Raw genomic sequence first — 16,163 nt, 5'->3', positions numbered from 1 at the left:
CTTTCTGACTCCAGCAGCGCAGCAATGGGCTGTCCCCAGCCCAGGAGCTGCAGGCTGGCCTGGCGCTGGGACAGGGTGATGCCGCCTTCTGAGAGTGTTAACGGGTTAAACAAACTGAATAAGCCAAACGTCACCTTGTGGCTTGCTCCAGCTTTTATTTCCAAGAGCAAAAACCAACCCCACGCAGCACTACCGTGGCTCACCCCTGCTCAGCTCTTCCTGCAGCCCCGGCCGAGCCCACAGCTTCCCTTGCCCACGCTGCCAGCAGTGCTGCTGCTGAGCCCGCGGGTACCCCAGGGCACCCACATGGCCAGATCGGGCACCTCGGCTGGGTCTGGGCCAGCGAAAAGCATTCCCAGCCTTGCCAAAAAGTGCAGAGGGTCCGTGGCGAGACACCGACGCCACGCTGCGGGAGCTGCGGGCTAGCGCAGACGCCTGGTCTCACCAGCACTGTTAGCAAAGGGGGCCGTTGGCCAAACGATTTTGACGGGGAGATGGTCAGGATGCAAGGTGTCCCCAGGGGCTGGCCACCTCCAGAGCTCGGGTTTAACCGTTCGCCTGCTTCTCTGAGCCTGGTGGCCTTCCCCATGAGGAAAGCATGCTCCAGCTGCTGCCTCTGCAGCACAGCACCCTGCGCCCATTGCAGTGACCCAGTAACAGCCCTCCGCTGACCACCTCCAGCACAGGGACCTTGCAGACGCTCCCGGGATTGCCATGCCTCCGGCAGGCAGCAGGGGATCCCCTCTGGGCCCTCCCGCCCTGACGCACTGGGCACAACCAAGCCTCCAGGTTTGGGGTGGCCAGGCCCACCGTGGGGTTGAGCTTTGGTCTTGCCCACCATGGGGCTTACCCAACATCTCCTCCCATGCCTGGATCCTCCCTCGCTCACTGTGCGTCGCCTGCGCTGAGAAAAAGCCCTCAGTGAGTAAATGAGAGCAGAAAGCAGGGCAAGATCAATGAGCTGCTCTCCAGCACCCCAGCCCAGGCTCCTGCGCTGCCAACGCCAACCCAACACATGCTGGCTGTCCTCAAGCTCGGCCGCGCAGGGAACATCGTCAGCAGCTGGATGCCGGCAGCCATGAAGGCATCCTTCCACGCCAGGGACCAGCAACTGAGTCCCCAAGGGGGGGAGCACAGGCAGAGCTGGAGGAGCCCGGGCAGGTCCCCGCTCTCAGCACGAGGAGGCTTCACGTGGCTGCATGGAGGGTTGGAGCCGAACCTCACCGGGGAGCACCAGCTCCACGTCCAGTCCACGCCGGCCGCCCTGGGCCACGGGGAGGCTCGGGGAGATGAAATCGCGCCGCCCCGGCTGCCGGGGAGCCGCCTGGCACAGGCAGCAACCCCTCTCCCGACTCGCAAGGCTCCTCTGCAGCCCCGGGCGGCCGGGAGTGAGGCACGAGCCAGGCCAGGCGCAGGGCTCAGCCCTGGCCCCAAAACATGCCCACGGCCCCACCAGACCAGCAATGTCACCGCTCCAGTCCCGCTCCTCAGGGCCAGAGGAAGAGCAGCACGAATACCAGCCCTCCCCTCCAACAGCCTCCCACAGCCACCGCGAGGGAGCCTGGCAGCACGGCTTGGTTGCAAGTCCCGTCTCCGAGCAAACAGAGACTGCTTTGGGAAAAAACACTGCCGTATGGACCCAGCCCAGGGCCTGTTTCCCTCCCCACCCAGCCAGACTGGAAACGATGGAGCCAGTGTTTGGTTTACCAACACTGCCAAGCTTGCAGGGACTGGCGGCCCCAGACGTAGCGATGTTCTCTACAGCATGGCAAAGATGCCAGCGTGCAACGAAAGCATGATAAGAGGCTGATCCCAAGGCAACCGGCTGCCACTTCCTCAGCCGTCCGGTCCTGAACGCTCCTCAGTCACCCACCCAGCCCTAGCCTGGCCCCTTGGGAGACTCCTACCCGCCCCCCCGGCACAGCGAGTACTTGGTCTTATCCGGGTGCTCCCAAAGCTTTAGTCCGGCAGCCCAGGGCTGACCAAGAGGAGCAGGTTGTTTCCAGGCAGCTCCCCATCCCGTGGAAGACGCACACCCCAACACGGCAGGAGGCAGAAGGGGTTCAGGTGTGCCCACGCCATCTGCTAGACCCCGCTGCTTCGTTTCAGGCATTGCTTTTCACAAAGGCAGGAAAAAATCCAGCCCCCTCCCCAGCCCTGCTCAGTCCGGAGGAGGGGATGGGGGAGCCCCAGGAGGGACCGCAGCGATCACCGTCACCCTTTGGCCACGCTCTCCATCAGCCCGCCGGGCTCTGCCCTGTGTGGGGAGCCTCAGAGGAAGGGCTTTGCGGAGGAGTCTCCATCACCCTCTCCTCCATGGACAGAAACCCGGGGGACACCTGGGGCCGGAGCATGACGGAGAGCGATACGAAATCTCTGCTCACCCAGTGGTCCTTCCCCGTCCTCTGCCTTGCTGCCCTGCTCCCCTCCAGCTCCCTCGCTGCCTGCGCTCACGCCAGGCTCACTTGGGGGGGGGGGGCAGAGGGGCTCCGGACCCCGCACCCATGGCAGGGAGCCCAGCTGCCAGGGTGCCCCAGCCCAGCTCCAGCCAGGCAGCCCCACTGCCTTCGCCCCACCAGCAGAGCTCAGCGCTCTCAGCTTTGCCTGGGGCCAAGAGCCAGGCCAGGAGGGGACCAATGGGCTGCAGATGTCCTGGCAGGACCTGCCCTGGCAGAGGTGGCCAGGAGAGCCCAGGGGTGGTGGCCTGCTGCCCCACAGCCCCTCACTGAGCAGTGCGCAGAGGCTCTTGTAAGGCCACCAGCCGGCAGCAGTCCTCAGCCAAGGCGGTGTGCGAAGCGGCATCTTTCCAACTGTTGCACTTCTATTTTGGAGTAACCATATGGTGCTCCAGCCCCTGAGCCCCTGGATGTGGGCAGTATATACGTCCACAATTAAAATACCAAAAGGTCTTCCTGGAGGGATGTGGCACACAGCTACAATCGATGTATCTGTGAGGACTATGCACTGAGAAGAGGTGCAGACTGCAGAACTTACTGCCAGTATGAAACTGTTAACCTGCTTCCAGCAAGTCTATGGCTGTTTGCATAGGTGACTGTTAGTCGTGTATGTATAGATACGAAATACAGACAGATGCAATTTCCATTTGCTGTTATTAACCATCCTGGAATACCTCATGAACAGGATAATTTTTGTGTTTGTAATGTGACGAGTTTGGTTCTGGGAGAGCCATTCCACCTACGCACACGCTGCCTGGGTGAGATCCCACACATGGTGCAGCTCAGCAACAGTGCATGACAGAACTGATCTTGGCCATCATGATCATCACGGGTGGCATTTCCAGCCCTACAGTAAGAAGAGGCCCTGGGGGATCAGGACATGTGCGGGAAGATGGGACTGTGCCCAAAATCGCCTCCTCCCTGCCAGCCTTTCCCAGGCATCCCTACAAAATGGTTCTGATAAACTCTGCATCCACGCAAGTGCCTCCTGCCCTCTGGCCACTTGGGCTGCGGGGTGTGTAGGACTCCACTCAGGAATCCCTCCGTTGTGTTGTATCTCAAGGGCCAGACAGGTTTTCAGTCCCTCTTTGGGGAGGCCAGTGTGTCCCAATGGCTCCTTTGCCACGAGCGGGCACGAAGGGGCTCTCTGGGTATCTATGCATGTGGTTGGAGAAACAACTCCCTGAAAACACCTGACCAGAGAGAGGAAGAACATGTGTTGAGAGGGAGATGTGCAAAATCTCACTCAGACTCGTGACTAGCAGTGCTGCTGCATGCCCAAGGGCTGAGGATCTCCTGTGTGCCCACCATCAGGGAGGAGCAAGAGCGGGGCTGCCCCACAAGGGGGGATGAGCCGGGAGCCACCCCAGTGCCGGCAGCGCCCTCGCCAGCAAGACGCCGTCCTGCAGGAGCTGCACACGGTGGGCAGAGCCGGGGCTGCTAACGAGGCCATCAACAGTCCTGGACACGGCAAGTGACAAAGCAGGTCCAGGGTCCATCCAAGGTGTCCAGGCAAGAGCAGCTTGCTGGCAGAGACAGGGTGGCGATGAGGCTACAACATGGATCCAAGGTGTCCGTCCGGGATGCGGGACCAGGCACAGACCTGGGGGCAGGCGCACCTACAGCAGAGCCGGGGCAGGCACTGAAGGCACAGGGCTGAGCTGAAATGGGGCTCCAGGGCCACGGGCAAGGTGTGGGTGTAAATAGTCCTGAGACCCAGCACTGAACGGCAAGCAGAAACAAGCCATCCGCTAGCTCTCCACGAAGCCCATGCAGCCAGGCAGGGCACGGCCTTTTGCTGAGCAGCACTGCGTGCTCCCGTAACGCCCGTGCGCCGTGCACTCCCACAAGCGGGACATCATCACAGCTGGGCTGCCAAGCTCCTCTCTGGTGCTTCCTATTTCGGGGCATCAACTTTGCAACAGCCACAGTGCTCCTTTGGAGGAAGGTGAGAAACCCTGGAGCCTTGCCGTGGCTGCGCTCGCGGTGGCTGGTGGGACCAAGTGTCAGGCTGCTTCAGCGCAGCTTCTCTGGCTGTGCTCATGGCAGAGGGATGCCCCAGCCCCGGAGTTTCTCCTGCTGTCTTGCACAGCCTGTGACGTCCCCACAGCCCTCTCCCGGGGCCAGCCAGCAGCAGGAGGCATGGGCCAGGGGCGCTCCGTGCAGCTGACGAGCCGCTCCCGCGCGCTCCCAGCACAAGGCACCACACCCCCCCCCCATTCCCCAGCCCCACAGAGGTGCTGGAGGTGGGGGCCGTAGCAGGTATGAACAGGAGTTACATACGTCAGCTCCATGGTGAGTGGCTCCGTGGACACACAGGGACATGCACACACCGACACACGTGCTCTGGAGCCTCCTGGCAGAAGAGGAGGACAAGGACAGTGCCATCCCCCCCATGGCTCCCCAGCTCAGCCGTGTGCCCTGACCCCAGAGCTGCCTGCTTCAGCCAAGCAAAGACTTGCTGCCTTTTCAGGGCAAGATGTTGACAGCTGACACAACTATTGCAACAGTCATGTTGCAAACAGCAACAGCGAGCATGACCCACCTGTTGATACCAAAACAACAGCCCTGGGGGCTTGCCAGTGGTGTTCCCTGCTTAGCGATGGGCTCGGTGGCTCAAGAGCCCAGCCTGGGCCAGGTGCCAGCAAGGGCGCATGGAGGAGGTGACAGCCACCGGCCGCACGCAACGCGCCAGAGCCGCTCGTGATGCTGCCGCCGCCGAGAGGTGCCTGCCCACCCGCTCCCGGCTGACCCACCACGGCAGGCACCCGCGCGCGGCACTGTGTGGGACCCCCCCAGCCTGGCTCTGCAGGGGGACATGTAAATGCCCAGGCATGAAGCATCATGCCAACCCCACCACGTGCTGGGGCCGCGAGGATGGGTGCAGAGCAGGGGCTGGGGCACGTGGGTAGGGGCTGCCCCAGGCTTTCCTCTTTGAGGGGCAGGGAGCTGCCGTGGGGCTGCGGCGAGCGGGGCAGTGGGCAGCCCTGGGGAGGGGTGAGCTCCAGGCAGCCCAGGCAGGTAGCGGGACCCATGGAGGCTACAAGGATCCCCTCGGCAGGGAATAAACACCCACATCCCTGTGGTCAGCTCACAAGTGTAGCAAGGGGTCTACAGGGGTCCAGAAAGGGCCATCTTGGAGCAAGAGGTGGGGGAGATGCTGGGACCAGTGCTGTCTGGGTCATCTTTTCCTCCAAAAGAAGCGGCCGTAGAGGGGCTGAGCTCATGGCTCTGTGGCCTGGTGGTCGCTGGAGGGTCTCGTGGACTGTGGCACTGTGTCTTTCCCAGATAGCAAATAGAGCATGGAGAGGCGATGAGGCACAAGGATCGTTCCCCATTGCACCCCAGCGTGTGCCAGGGCAGCATGGCACGAGATGGGCCGGGAGGCACGGGGCACTGGGGCCAGGCACTCTCTGGGCTGGCCCATCAGCAGCACTGGGCACACAGAGACTTTCCAAGCCCGCCATGAATGTGCACCCCTGTTTGCAAGCTGGCACATCTCTCCTCAGCAAACGCCCCCCTCCCCCGCCCTGGTCAGATGCCCCCCCCCCCCCCCCCCGGCCTCTGCCACGAGGACAAAATGGTCCTTGGGGCAGCCTGGTCTCAGGGCAGCCCAACCTCAGGGCAGGCTGGCCTCAGGGCAGCCCATCCTTGGGGCAGCCCATCCTTGGGGCAGCCCATCCTTGGGGCAGCCCATCCTTGAGGCAGCCCATCCTTGGGCCAGCCCATCCTTGGGCCAGCCCATCCTCGGGGCAGCCCATCCTCAGGGCAGCCCAACCTCAGGGCAGCCCGGCCTCAGGGCAGCCCGGCCTCAGGGCAGCCCATCCTTGGAGCAGCCCATCCTTGGGGTAGCCCATCCTCAGGGCAGCCCATCCTTGGGCCAGCCCATCCTCAGGGCAGCCCATCCTTGGGCCAGCCCATCCTTGGACCAGCCCAGCATCGGGGGCAGCCCAGCCTCCACTCGCCCTCGCCGCTGGAGCGAGGGGAAGCCAGCAAGGCCCTGCGACAGCCGGGAAGGCAGTCACACCACGCTGCGTCACAGGGCTGTGCGTGGGGAAGGCCGAGGCGCTGGGGAGGGGCCCTGGACAAACATTAACACCAGGGCGTTGTCGGTCTGCTTGAAGTGCCAGCCCCGCTCACCTGTCCCGGGCAGCCTGGCTCTGGGCACCGCCAGAAGCACCCACCCACCTTCGATGAAAGGTCTCCGTGCCTGCTACCACCTCCTGGTACGTCCAGAGCCCCAGCAGCCGCGCGTTGCCTCTGGAGCCAGCCCTTGCATGGGAGCAGCCAGGACTTCCCGCTCCTGGGGCAGGAAAGGTCCTCGCGCTGGGACCGCGGGAGAGGAGGGAGGCAGAGGAAGCGGCCGTGGCGGGCAGCCAGCCAGCACGCGGCCGTCTGGCCAGGGGGCCGGCGAGGGGCGAGATGGGGCAGGTTCTGCCGCCCGTCCGGTGCCGGGGGGGTTTAGCCAGCACAGGGCCCGCAGGTCACCTGCCCTTCTGGAGCTGGCGTTGCTTGGTGCCTCTTCCCCTCTCTGGGTCCGTAGGGCATTTTGCGCCCGTGCCCTGCCACCAGCAGGCAGGGAAGGGTGGACGAGCCTAGCGAGGCCGGGCTGTCACACTGCGCCCGGGAGAGACCCGGCCTGTGGAGCCCAGCCCCGCACCGTCCTCAGGAACCCCCACCCCTTGGGGGACCCCGTCCGGCCCTGCCTCGCCGCCCTCCCTCCCTCCAGCACGGGGTGCCAGACACCCCAGCGAGCTGAGCTGCCCCACGCGGCCCCGCGGTTACAGGGAGCCCCGGACCTGCCAGAACCCCTTGGGGCAGCATCAGCCCGGGAACCCGCGTGGCCCGCGGCAGGTCTGCGAGGCCTCATGCGGCCGGGGCCAGGCAGCAGCCCAGGCTGGGGCACGGGGACAGCTGCCACTCCTGGCCAGGTGATACCGGTGCCATGAGCTGCTGCCACCTATCCGAGCCATCGCTGTCCCCCTCTGTGCTCTGCCAGTGGGCAAAGGGACAGGCCAGCCCCCTCCCTCCCTGCGGGGAAGTGCTCAGCAGAGGTTCGAGCCTGCCAAGCCCCCCAGGTGAGGGTTGCAGGGCTGAGACTGCAGAAGCTCCCTCCTCCCTGGCTGGCTCAGCACCCTTGCACTTTGCATGCAGCAAGGGGCCAGGAGCACAGCACAGCGCGAAGCTGGGCTGGAGGCTGTGCCAAGGAGTGCCCAGGGCTGGGGAGGCTTGTGAGCCTTCCGTCTGGCCTCTGTCCCCCATGCAAGGTGGGGAGACCCAGCACGGGGCCAGGTTCAAGGATGACCCTGCTCCCTTGGTGGCAAGGATGCTGGGCTCGGGGTGGGGGGGGATCCTCACCTCCCGTCTGCCCCCCAGGTGGATCTGGATGAGGACCTGCCCGTGGGATGTGCTGAGCCAGCCGACGAGGGGCAGCCAGGCGGGGAAGATGCGCCCGGGGCGCCTTCGCCCCCAGAGGAGCCCTGCAAGCTGCAGCTGAGTGGGCCCAGCAGCATCTTGCAGGACAAGGAGATCCAGGAGGTGAGGGACCATCCTGCCAGCACAGGGACCCCAGCTCTGGGTGCCCCACCATCACGCTCAGCTCCCTGGCACCGTGGCAGCATGGCCTATGTCATGCCAGGAATGCCCAGCCTGTCCCCGGGACTAGCTATCCCCCAGCTGCGAGGCCCAGGCCCAGCCAGTGGCCCACATCCCTTGGGAAGGCACAGTGAGGCCCACCACCATGGGAGAAGAGGAGCCTGGCCTGGGGCAGAGTCCCATACGGGTGCCCAGCACAGTACCCCAGTACCAGCTCACCTGCATGGGCCCTTGGGACAGAGGGACCTGCCATGGCCAGGCTGGGGCTTCCCAAGGACCCCCCTGATGGGAGCATTTGGGTGACAGCCCTGGAGGTGCCCAGAGGGTAGAAAAATGAGGGGGAGGCTCAGGGGAGCCTCTCTAGAGGATGCTCAGGGGATGAAGGTGCTCGGGGCGGGGGGGGGGGGGGGGGGAGGATGCTTGGAGGCTTCTGGGGGTGCCAGGAGCTCCCACCACATCACCGTCCTGGTGCTGCCCCAGTGCGGGCAGAGAATGGCTGCCCCCCCCCCCATCCCCTTCAGGGGAACAGAGCCCAGGGCTGAGCGGGGGGCCATGCCCCACGTCCTCGGCTCCCTGCAGGCAGCTGGGGGATCAACTCAGGAGGAAAAGAGCTAGGAAGAGGCCTGGGGCTGCTGCGGGACAGGTCCTGCTGGGCAGGCCAGGGCGGGGAAGCAGCCTGCCTGGTCCTCGCTGACCGCGGTCTGGCCCAGCTGGTGCCCCACCTGCCCCTCCGGCTGACCCAGCAGCCGTGGAGCCTGCTGTACTGCACCACGAGGGACGGGTTCAGCCTGAAGACCATGTACCGCAGCATGAACCACCTGAGCTCCCCTGTGCTGCTGCTCGTCAGAGACACTGAGGCGCAGGTACGGCCGGGGCCTCCTCTCCCGGGTCCAAACCCCGCCACGCGTGACGCCAGCCCTCCCCGTGCTGCAGCAAGCCCCGAAACGCCATGGGGGGCAGCGGGCCGAGGCCCTCCAGGCTCTGCGCTGGCTTCCTCGCCCGAGGGCTTCCCTCGGCACACAGGGGCTGGGCGGCCGCCGCCGGCCTCAGCAAGCAGCCGCTGGTCCCCCCCGGTGCCGCTTCCCCCAGCGCCCAGTGCGATGGAGGGCGGCGAGGCCCAGAGCACAGCTAACACCCCGCCGGCGGTCCTGGGTGCGCTGCGTGGGCCGGGGGCTGCCGGCAGCCTGCTGCCACGGGCCACCATGGCCTCGGGATGAGGGGAAGGGCAGAGCCCCCTGCACCAGGCCAGCTCCTGCGCGGGTACCTGGGGGGGCCCAGCCCCACACCCCAGGCCCTCAGAAAGCAGGAGGGCTTTCTGCAGGCTGAGCTGACCCAGCTCTCCCGGCCTCTCCTCCCATGTCCGTGCTCCGCGGCCTCTGCCGGACTCACGCCAGCGTGTTGGGGTCTGCCTGGTACCGGGGAGCCCAAACTGGCCCCGGCGTCCGCAGCGGGGGTCCCTCCGGCGCTGCGTTGAGGAGCAGGATGCCGGCAGCAGCCCTGCCGCCTGGGGCTGTCGCCTCGCGGGGCAGGACCGCACGTCGGCCCGCTGCGCGCTCCACGAGGGGCCCACGGGCCGCGTCTCCGGCCGGCCGAGGTGCCTCTGCACGGCGGCACTGCCCTCCGGCGCAGCCCCCCCAGCTCAGCCGTAACTGTCTCCCCTCTCCTTCCCTTCCAGGCTTTCGGTGCCTTCTGCGCCTCCACCATTCGCGTGAGCAACCGCTTTTACGGCACCGGGGAAACGTTTCTCTTCTCCTTCTCCCCGGAGCTCAAGGTGGGGGTGGCTCACGCCCGAGGGGGCACCCCGTGGGGCTGGCGATGCCCCGAGGCCCGGCCCGTGCGGGGAGGTGCTCGGGGCCCTGGGGAGGGACAGCAGGGCTCGGCGTCCGGGGCAAGCGCTCGCCGCGGAGCGGCCGCATTGCTCGGGCCAGGCCATGGCAGCGCGGCGCCCACCAGGCCTCGCGATTCCCTCTCGGTCAGTCGGGACAGCGCGGCGCGAAGCTCAGCCGCCCCCTGCTCGCCGGGGCAGGGTCGGAGGGTCGGGCGTCCCAGCTCGTGGGTGCTGGGCTGACTGCCGCCCCCCCCCCCCCTTGCAGGTGTTCCCATGGACGGGCAGGAACAGCTTCTTCATGAAAGGAGACATGGACCTGCTGATGATCGGCGGCGGCAGGTAGGAGCACGCCTTTCCCGGGGCCGCGCTGGAGGCTTCACCTGGCTACGGGCTCCTCCCCAGCCGCGACCTCCGCCATCCAGCTCGTGGGGAGCAGCCGGGGCCATCGTCCAGGCACAACCAGTGCCCAGCACGCTTGCCTGCGAGCCTGGGGACCCGCTGCCGCCAGGCACGGCCAGCCCTTGGCTGCTGCGTCCATGGGCCGCAGAGCAGGATGGTATCCCAGGGAGGCTGGTCCCACGGGAGGTGGTTCTGGAGGTGCTCAACCAGTGCCAGCTCCCAGGCTTAGCTCTGCTGGGGCTCCTTGCGGCCAGGCTGCAGCGTGCCGGGGCCGGAGCACCCGTTAGCTCCCTGCCCGGCAGCCCTGACGCGTGCAGAGCTGCAGGAGGGGGCAGAAGAGCCTTCAGCTTACCGTGCTGGTTGCATCTTTCCAGTGGTAAATTTGGGCTGTGGCTGGATGGAGATCTGTACCACGGGGGGAGCCATCCCTGCGAGACCTTCAACAATGAGCCCCTCTCCCCACGGGAGGAATTCTGCATTCAGGCCCTGGAAGCTTGGGGCCCGGCCTGACCCCAGCTGCCTGTGTCCAGGACCAAGCTATAAGGGGATGCTTTCGAACTGGATGTGTCCCACGCGGCTCCTGCTCCAGCGCCCTCGGAGCCTTCCGGGAGAGCGCTCAGGGGAAGGCCAGCACCAGCTGAACTGCCTTACCTCTGCCTCCCTGCACCCTGTCCCCACAAGCTGGTGTTTGTCCCCTTCTCTTGGGCTCTGTGCTCACAGCCCCATGGCTGGCTGGGGGCAGCGCAACGGGGACATGGCCCAGCGGGACCTTGGCCCCTGCAGTGCTGCTGCTTCCATGCCAGGGCTCCCTGCAGCACCAGCCTTCCCCAGCAGCGTTGGACCACTCTGCCTGGCAGGGAAGACAGAGAGGCTCCTCTGTGTCCGGGCAGGGGGGGCGCGTGTTGCGGGACCAGGCAGCTCCAACCGCTGTTGTATCTCTGGGATTCCTGGATGGCAGCGTTTGAAGAAAGCAGCGGGAAAATTCAACAGCAGCCTGCCTTTGGCAGGGCACCCACAGGAGCCGCATGCCGAGAACCTCCTGCACACCGTGCTGCGCAGGGGAAGGCACCCACGTGGCTGGAGGGTGCTAAGGTGACAACCCATCAATAAACAGCCAGAGCTGGGCAGACTGCTCTCCCAGGCTCGTCTCTGCTGTGTAAACAACTAATAGCCCCGAGAAGCTTTTTCCAAGAAAGTAGCCCCAAGCAGGCGGAGAGTCAACTGCTGCCGTCCTGTTTCCCAGCTGGAGGGACACGCATCCAAACCCTGGTCCCAGCACCAGACAGCAAAAGACCAAGGGCTAGTATCTCAGCACTGTTTCTGGTGCTGCAACCCCCTTTGCAGCGGGAGCAAAGGAAAAGCACCCAACTCTATCTCACTGTGTGGGGTCCCACTCATGGGTCCATGCTCTCGCAGAGTGGGTGCAAACCCTTCCTGATCTCAGAACCCTCTTCCCATTGAGTCCTCCTGGCCCTTCTGCCAAGCAGGAGCTGTTCTGATCACCGCGCCAGGTGATAAAGCCAGCCATCTCCCCCACTCCAGACATGACTAGCTCCTGTGGGGATGCTCAGCACCCTCGGGGCACCCCAGCCCTCCAGCCTGGGACTCTGCCCTGCTGTCCCTGCAGACCTTGGACTCTCACCATTTCATCTCTGCTGTTGCAGTCCCATGGCATCACTGCACCCTGGCACAGGACTTGCTCCTTCTATGCCTGCAGTCTATCCACACCTGCACAATCACAGCAAGGGTACCAAGGTGGTACAAGTTTTGGCTCCCCAGCCGTGGCCCCAGAAGTTGTCCCAGTCACTCCCCCCGCTCCAGGTGGAATCAAAGCAGCAAGAGGAGACCACTGTGCAGCACTGTCTTTTCTCACTCACCCTTAACAGCACAGAGCAGGCTGTGCTGGTCACCAAGACTGCCTGGCCAAGCTGTAACCACCCTGGCCATACCATATCCTACCTGTCTGCAGGCTGGCAGCATGGCAAGGCAGCCACAGGAAGCTCTGTAGGGCCAGGCCTGAGGGAGCCCTGGCACAGTGTGTGCTGCTCCTGGCAGGCTGGAAAAAGGAGTGAAAACCATCCTGTATAAAATTGAGAACCAGTGAGCAAAGCAGCTATTGGATAAATCAAAGGAAAGAAAATACAAATTCCAAACAACTTGCTACTCTGAAAATGACCAAGTTCAGGGCCTGGCTCTGGCATGAGGAGGCCAAAGCTTTTGCTGCTCAAGCCAAAGAATGAATTATCATTTGGTGCCCATCCTCTCCCTCTACATTGGAGTCACAGACTCTTTCTATCCCTCAGATCACCTTCAGAGGACAAGGGCTCCATCCCTGGAGATGTCCAGGCTTTGCTAGACAACCCGACCTGGTTGGGCTGGCTCTCCATAGGTCCCCTCCCACCAGTGTCTCTGTAGATCCATGACCTTTCCCAGGTTGAAGATCGCCAGTTGTTGCTTTCTGGAAGCCACACCAGCCTTCAAGCTTCCTTGTTGTCCTCCTCTGAACTTCCTCAGCTCTGCTGTCTTCTTTCTGAGCAGAGGGAGCAGCCCCGCACACGGCATTCAAGGCAGGGGTGACCCAGGGTTTCCATGGCAGGACAATGGTGTTCCTGGTTTGGCCTCTCACACCTTCCTTGTAATTCCTGACACGTAACTTGCTTTTTTTGAGAGTGTGGCTGGGCACTGAGCTGAAGCATTTGCTACTACTCCACAAGCTCACATGTGGTCAACTGTGACCCTAACTGCGTAATTTTATGTGTGAAACTTTGATCCCACCCATTCCCCAGATTGCACTACTTTATATATTTCTGCATTGAATTTCACCAGCCATTTCACTGCCCACTCAGTCTTCCATGCCTCCTCTGAGATGCTCCTCTCTTTCTTCACAGCGCTTTGCTACTCACTCCTTTTCCAAAGCCATTTATTAATAACGTGAACAGTCCCAGCCAGGCTGTGCCAGTGGCTACCCTCCATTAGAGGAGCTGACCCCTTCCCTCCTTCTTCCCCCTTGCTCACTCTCCAACCAAAAGATGCTCTCTCTCTCACGCTCAAACCACTCGGTGTGCTTTGATTTCCCAGCCACAAACAGCCTTGCACATGGCATCCAACACTAGCATCACTAGGCGGCTGGGCCATGGAAGGAGATGGTGGGTGTTTTCTCACATGGGGCTCCTGGACACTCAGCAGCACATGCCAGGAGACACTGATCCATGCTCAGCCATTCAGCGGTGGCCAGCCTACCGTGCACTTTTGGCATCTAACATCACCCACCAAAACCAGGCTAGAACACAGCACCACCTCCATCGGGGAGCAGAGTTGTACCACGCTGTGCCCGTTCATCCTCCTCGCAGAGTCCAGTTCAGGTGCGATTCCTACTCCATTAAAATACCCCACAAGATTAACTGGAAGCACACAGCACGGCCAGCTCAGAGGCATCACCGACTTAATGAGAGCCCACAAATGCTTTTCTCCTGATACACAGCATGGGTTCCCTGATACAAAGGTAGATCAGCCCTGTCCAGCTCTTCTTTTCACAGCCATGGAGATAGTTGTGGATAGAGCCCCAGGAGGCACAGGAGCAAGGCCCAGGTCTGCTGCTGCCCTGAGGAAAAGCATCATGAACAGCAACGGGACCCTGCCAGACCACCACCTCCATACAAAACTGCAGCTAACGCATGACCTTCAGTGCTTGCTTGGGCAGCAGCAAGAAATCACTGTGTCTGGCACTGAGGAATCACAGGAGGATTTTATTGAAGCACAAACTGAAAGAATGCAGAGCTCTCATCCACTGAAACACAATGAGCCCAGAACTATTTAAAATTGCCAAGGTCCTTGGGCAGAACTGGCCCTACAGTAACCCTGCCAGCATGCCGATTGCATCTCTGGCAGTCCACTGCTGTTCACAAGGAAAATGTGCTCTCCTTGGCCTGGGTGATCCCAGTGCGGCAGAAGCAGCAATCGATGCAGGCTCAGTGCATGTATCTGCTGTCTGGAAAATGTCAAGAGAATGCTATGCACTATAGTACTAAAACACACTGGGCAAATTGATGGTTACTGAGGCATGGTGAGAAATTGCCCTATCTTTCACTGTACAAAGTTTTGAACACGCTAAAACAAAACTGCTTTCAAAATCAGTTCCATTTGGCTTGTGGTAAGAGTAGGCTCAAAGGGAGGTGCTGAAAATGTCATGTCAGTTTAGCAGCTCAGAGTGGCAATGTTGTGATCTCCCTGATCAGGGCAAGGTCCCCAAATGATGGGAGGAAATGTAAATAGCTTCACAAGAGAACACCAAAGTTCCCATGGCAGGACACTACCACAAATATCTGATCAAAAATACTGCAAGTCCCTAGGCTGTGTCTACATGTATTGCTGAGAGATTGGCTCCTGCTTGGCTAACTTCACATTTCATGGTACTCAGCATGCTCAGAACAGTAATTTCTCTCTTCACCATCACTGCCTGCAGTGACAGGTTGGGCCAGCATGCCCACTGTACTGATGCATGCTACAACATCTGTCAAAGGCCACTAAAGAAGAGAACAAATTGGACTGTAACAGGATCTTTACCAAGAGATTAATGCCATCAGGGTAGCCAGGCAGCTTTCAAGATGCAAATTCAGATTTCATTCTCAAGTGGAAAGCCAAACCCTCATCTCTCCCTACTGTGAACAGCATTCCTGCAGCTGAACAACCAAACTCACTGCTGGAGCAAAGCTAGCGCAGCACAGAGCTAGCAAGAGAGTGCGTGGGCTGCTGAAAAGGATAAAGGCCATCACAAAACACACTGAAGAAAGGCTACAAGAAAGCTCTAAAGCTTGGGGAGCCCCAATGGGCCATGCTTCTTTACATGCCTTTACAGCACTGCCTCACAAACTCTCCCCACTCCATCAAGGTTTCCAGCACATCTTCCATGACTTCAGGCTGATTTCAATTTCTACCAGTAATGCTGGCATAAGGACGGTCATAGTTATGCTGGTGACAGTCATTTCACCTACACCTTTCCTCTTTTCCCCTTCACAATAGCTGGACAACCTGACCACTATGATGGATAATAATGCAGGATGTGACTGACCACAGCTATTGCACAGTAAGCTGACTTTATCTCAACACAAAAGGGACTGGAGGGTGGCCTCTGTTTTCGATAAACAGCTACGTCAGTGGCTCAGCCGGTGTAAATGTTTCTCCCTCAAGTTCATCAGAAGAGCGTGAATGTCCTCCTGAGTTAGCCAGACCAGAGTGAGAGGAAGCGCATACGTGGCTCGGCCCAACAGAGTATAAAAACTGAACTAACAAAAGAATTTTGAAATGAGTAATGGGCTTGAGCTGGTTTCAACCCACATATTCCTTCGCAGGGACTGGGGACACCCAGCATCATATGTGGTATATATTATAGAGACCGGTAACGGGGATCACACTTGTATTGTGACTGAACTGTATATTGCAATTGAACTGTATACTGCAATTGCTATATTTTGCTAAGTGTAACTTACACTTGTATTGTGATTTCAGTATGTTGCTGTACCACTCTGCTAAATCAAAAATGCCATGCAACTTCAAATATCTTCAAATAAGTACATTTTGATATTAAACATTACGCTCTCCATGTGTAGAATATCTAAAAGAACCTGGTCAGAGAGCATGGGACTCTGACCCCCCCCCATACACACACACTGTGGTATCTTTCAGCTGAACGGGCTCCCTTTCAATTACTATTTGCACTGTATTTGAGTGAATGAAAATTAAGAAACCATATCAAAGAGCTGGAAGATCTGGTAGAGGCACAAGCAGCACCTCCACAGAACTGCATTTGTCTTCTAGAAGTACATTTGGTTGTTAGACATTTGTAACTACCCAGTAAGACAACTGTTTTTAATAATAAAGTTTACACC

The 16,163-nt window shown here is 60.9% G+C and overlaps 1 protein-coding gene across 2 annotated transcripts; it reads left to right on the top strand.

Annotated features, from left to right (window-relative positions):
• The first annotated feature begins 6,591 nt into the window (after nucleotides 1-6,591).
• Nucleotides 6,592-16,135, top strand: TLDC2 (TBC/LysM-associated domain containing 2). 2 transcript variants are annotated; one of them, XM_064521364.1, is made up of 6 exons: nucleotides 6,592-6,682; nucleotides 7,833-7,994; nucleotides 8,798-8,914; nucleotides 9,727-9,822; nucleotides 10,145-10,218; nucleotides 10,653-16,135. In XM_064521364.1, exons 1-6 carry the CDS (start codon nucleotides 6,650-6,652, stop codon nucleotides 10,786-10,788), a joined length of 618 nt encoding a protein of 205 aa, XP_064377434.1. In that variant the 5' UTR covers nucleotides 6,592-6,649; the 3' UTR covers nucleotides 10,789-16,135. The 2 variants fall into 2 exon arrangements, with proteins under 2 accessions (XP_064377434.1, XP_025955906.2); XM_026100121.2 differs by having other exon boundaries at nucleotides 8,762-8,914.
• Nucleotides 16,136-16,163: the final 28 nt, after the last annotated feature.

The sequence above is a fragment of the Dromaius novaehollandiae genome, chromosome 16 (assembly GCF_036370855.1).
Source record: "Dromaius novaehollandiae isolate bDroNov1 chromosome 16, bDroNov1.hap1, whole genome shotgun sequence".
Taxonomy (NCBI): Eukaryota; Metazoa; Chordata; class Aves; order Casuariiformes; family Dromaiidae; genus Dromaius; species Dromaius novaehollandiae.
This window is presented reverse-complemented; position numbering and strand designations above follow the sequence as displayed.

What these genes read in the sequence shown, in the direction of transcription:
- TLDC2 (XM_026100121.2), top strand. Translation starts at nt 6,650, where the DNA reads ATGAAAGGTCTCCGTGCCTGCTACCACCTCCTG. An exon ending in GTGCCTGCTACCACCTCCTG is followed by an intron (nt 6,683 to 7,832) that starts GTACGTCCAGAG and finishes TCTGCCCCCCAG; the next exon opens with GTGGATCTGGATGAGGACCT. An exon ending in CCTTCTCCCCGGAGCTCAAG is followed by an intron (nt 9,823 to 10,144) that starts GTGGGGGTGGCT and finishes CCCCCCTTGCAG; the next exon opens with GTGTTCCCATGGACGGGCAG.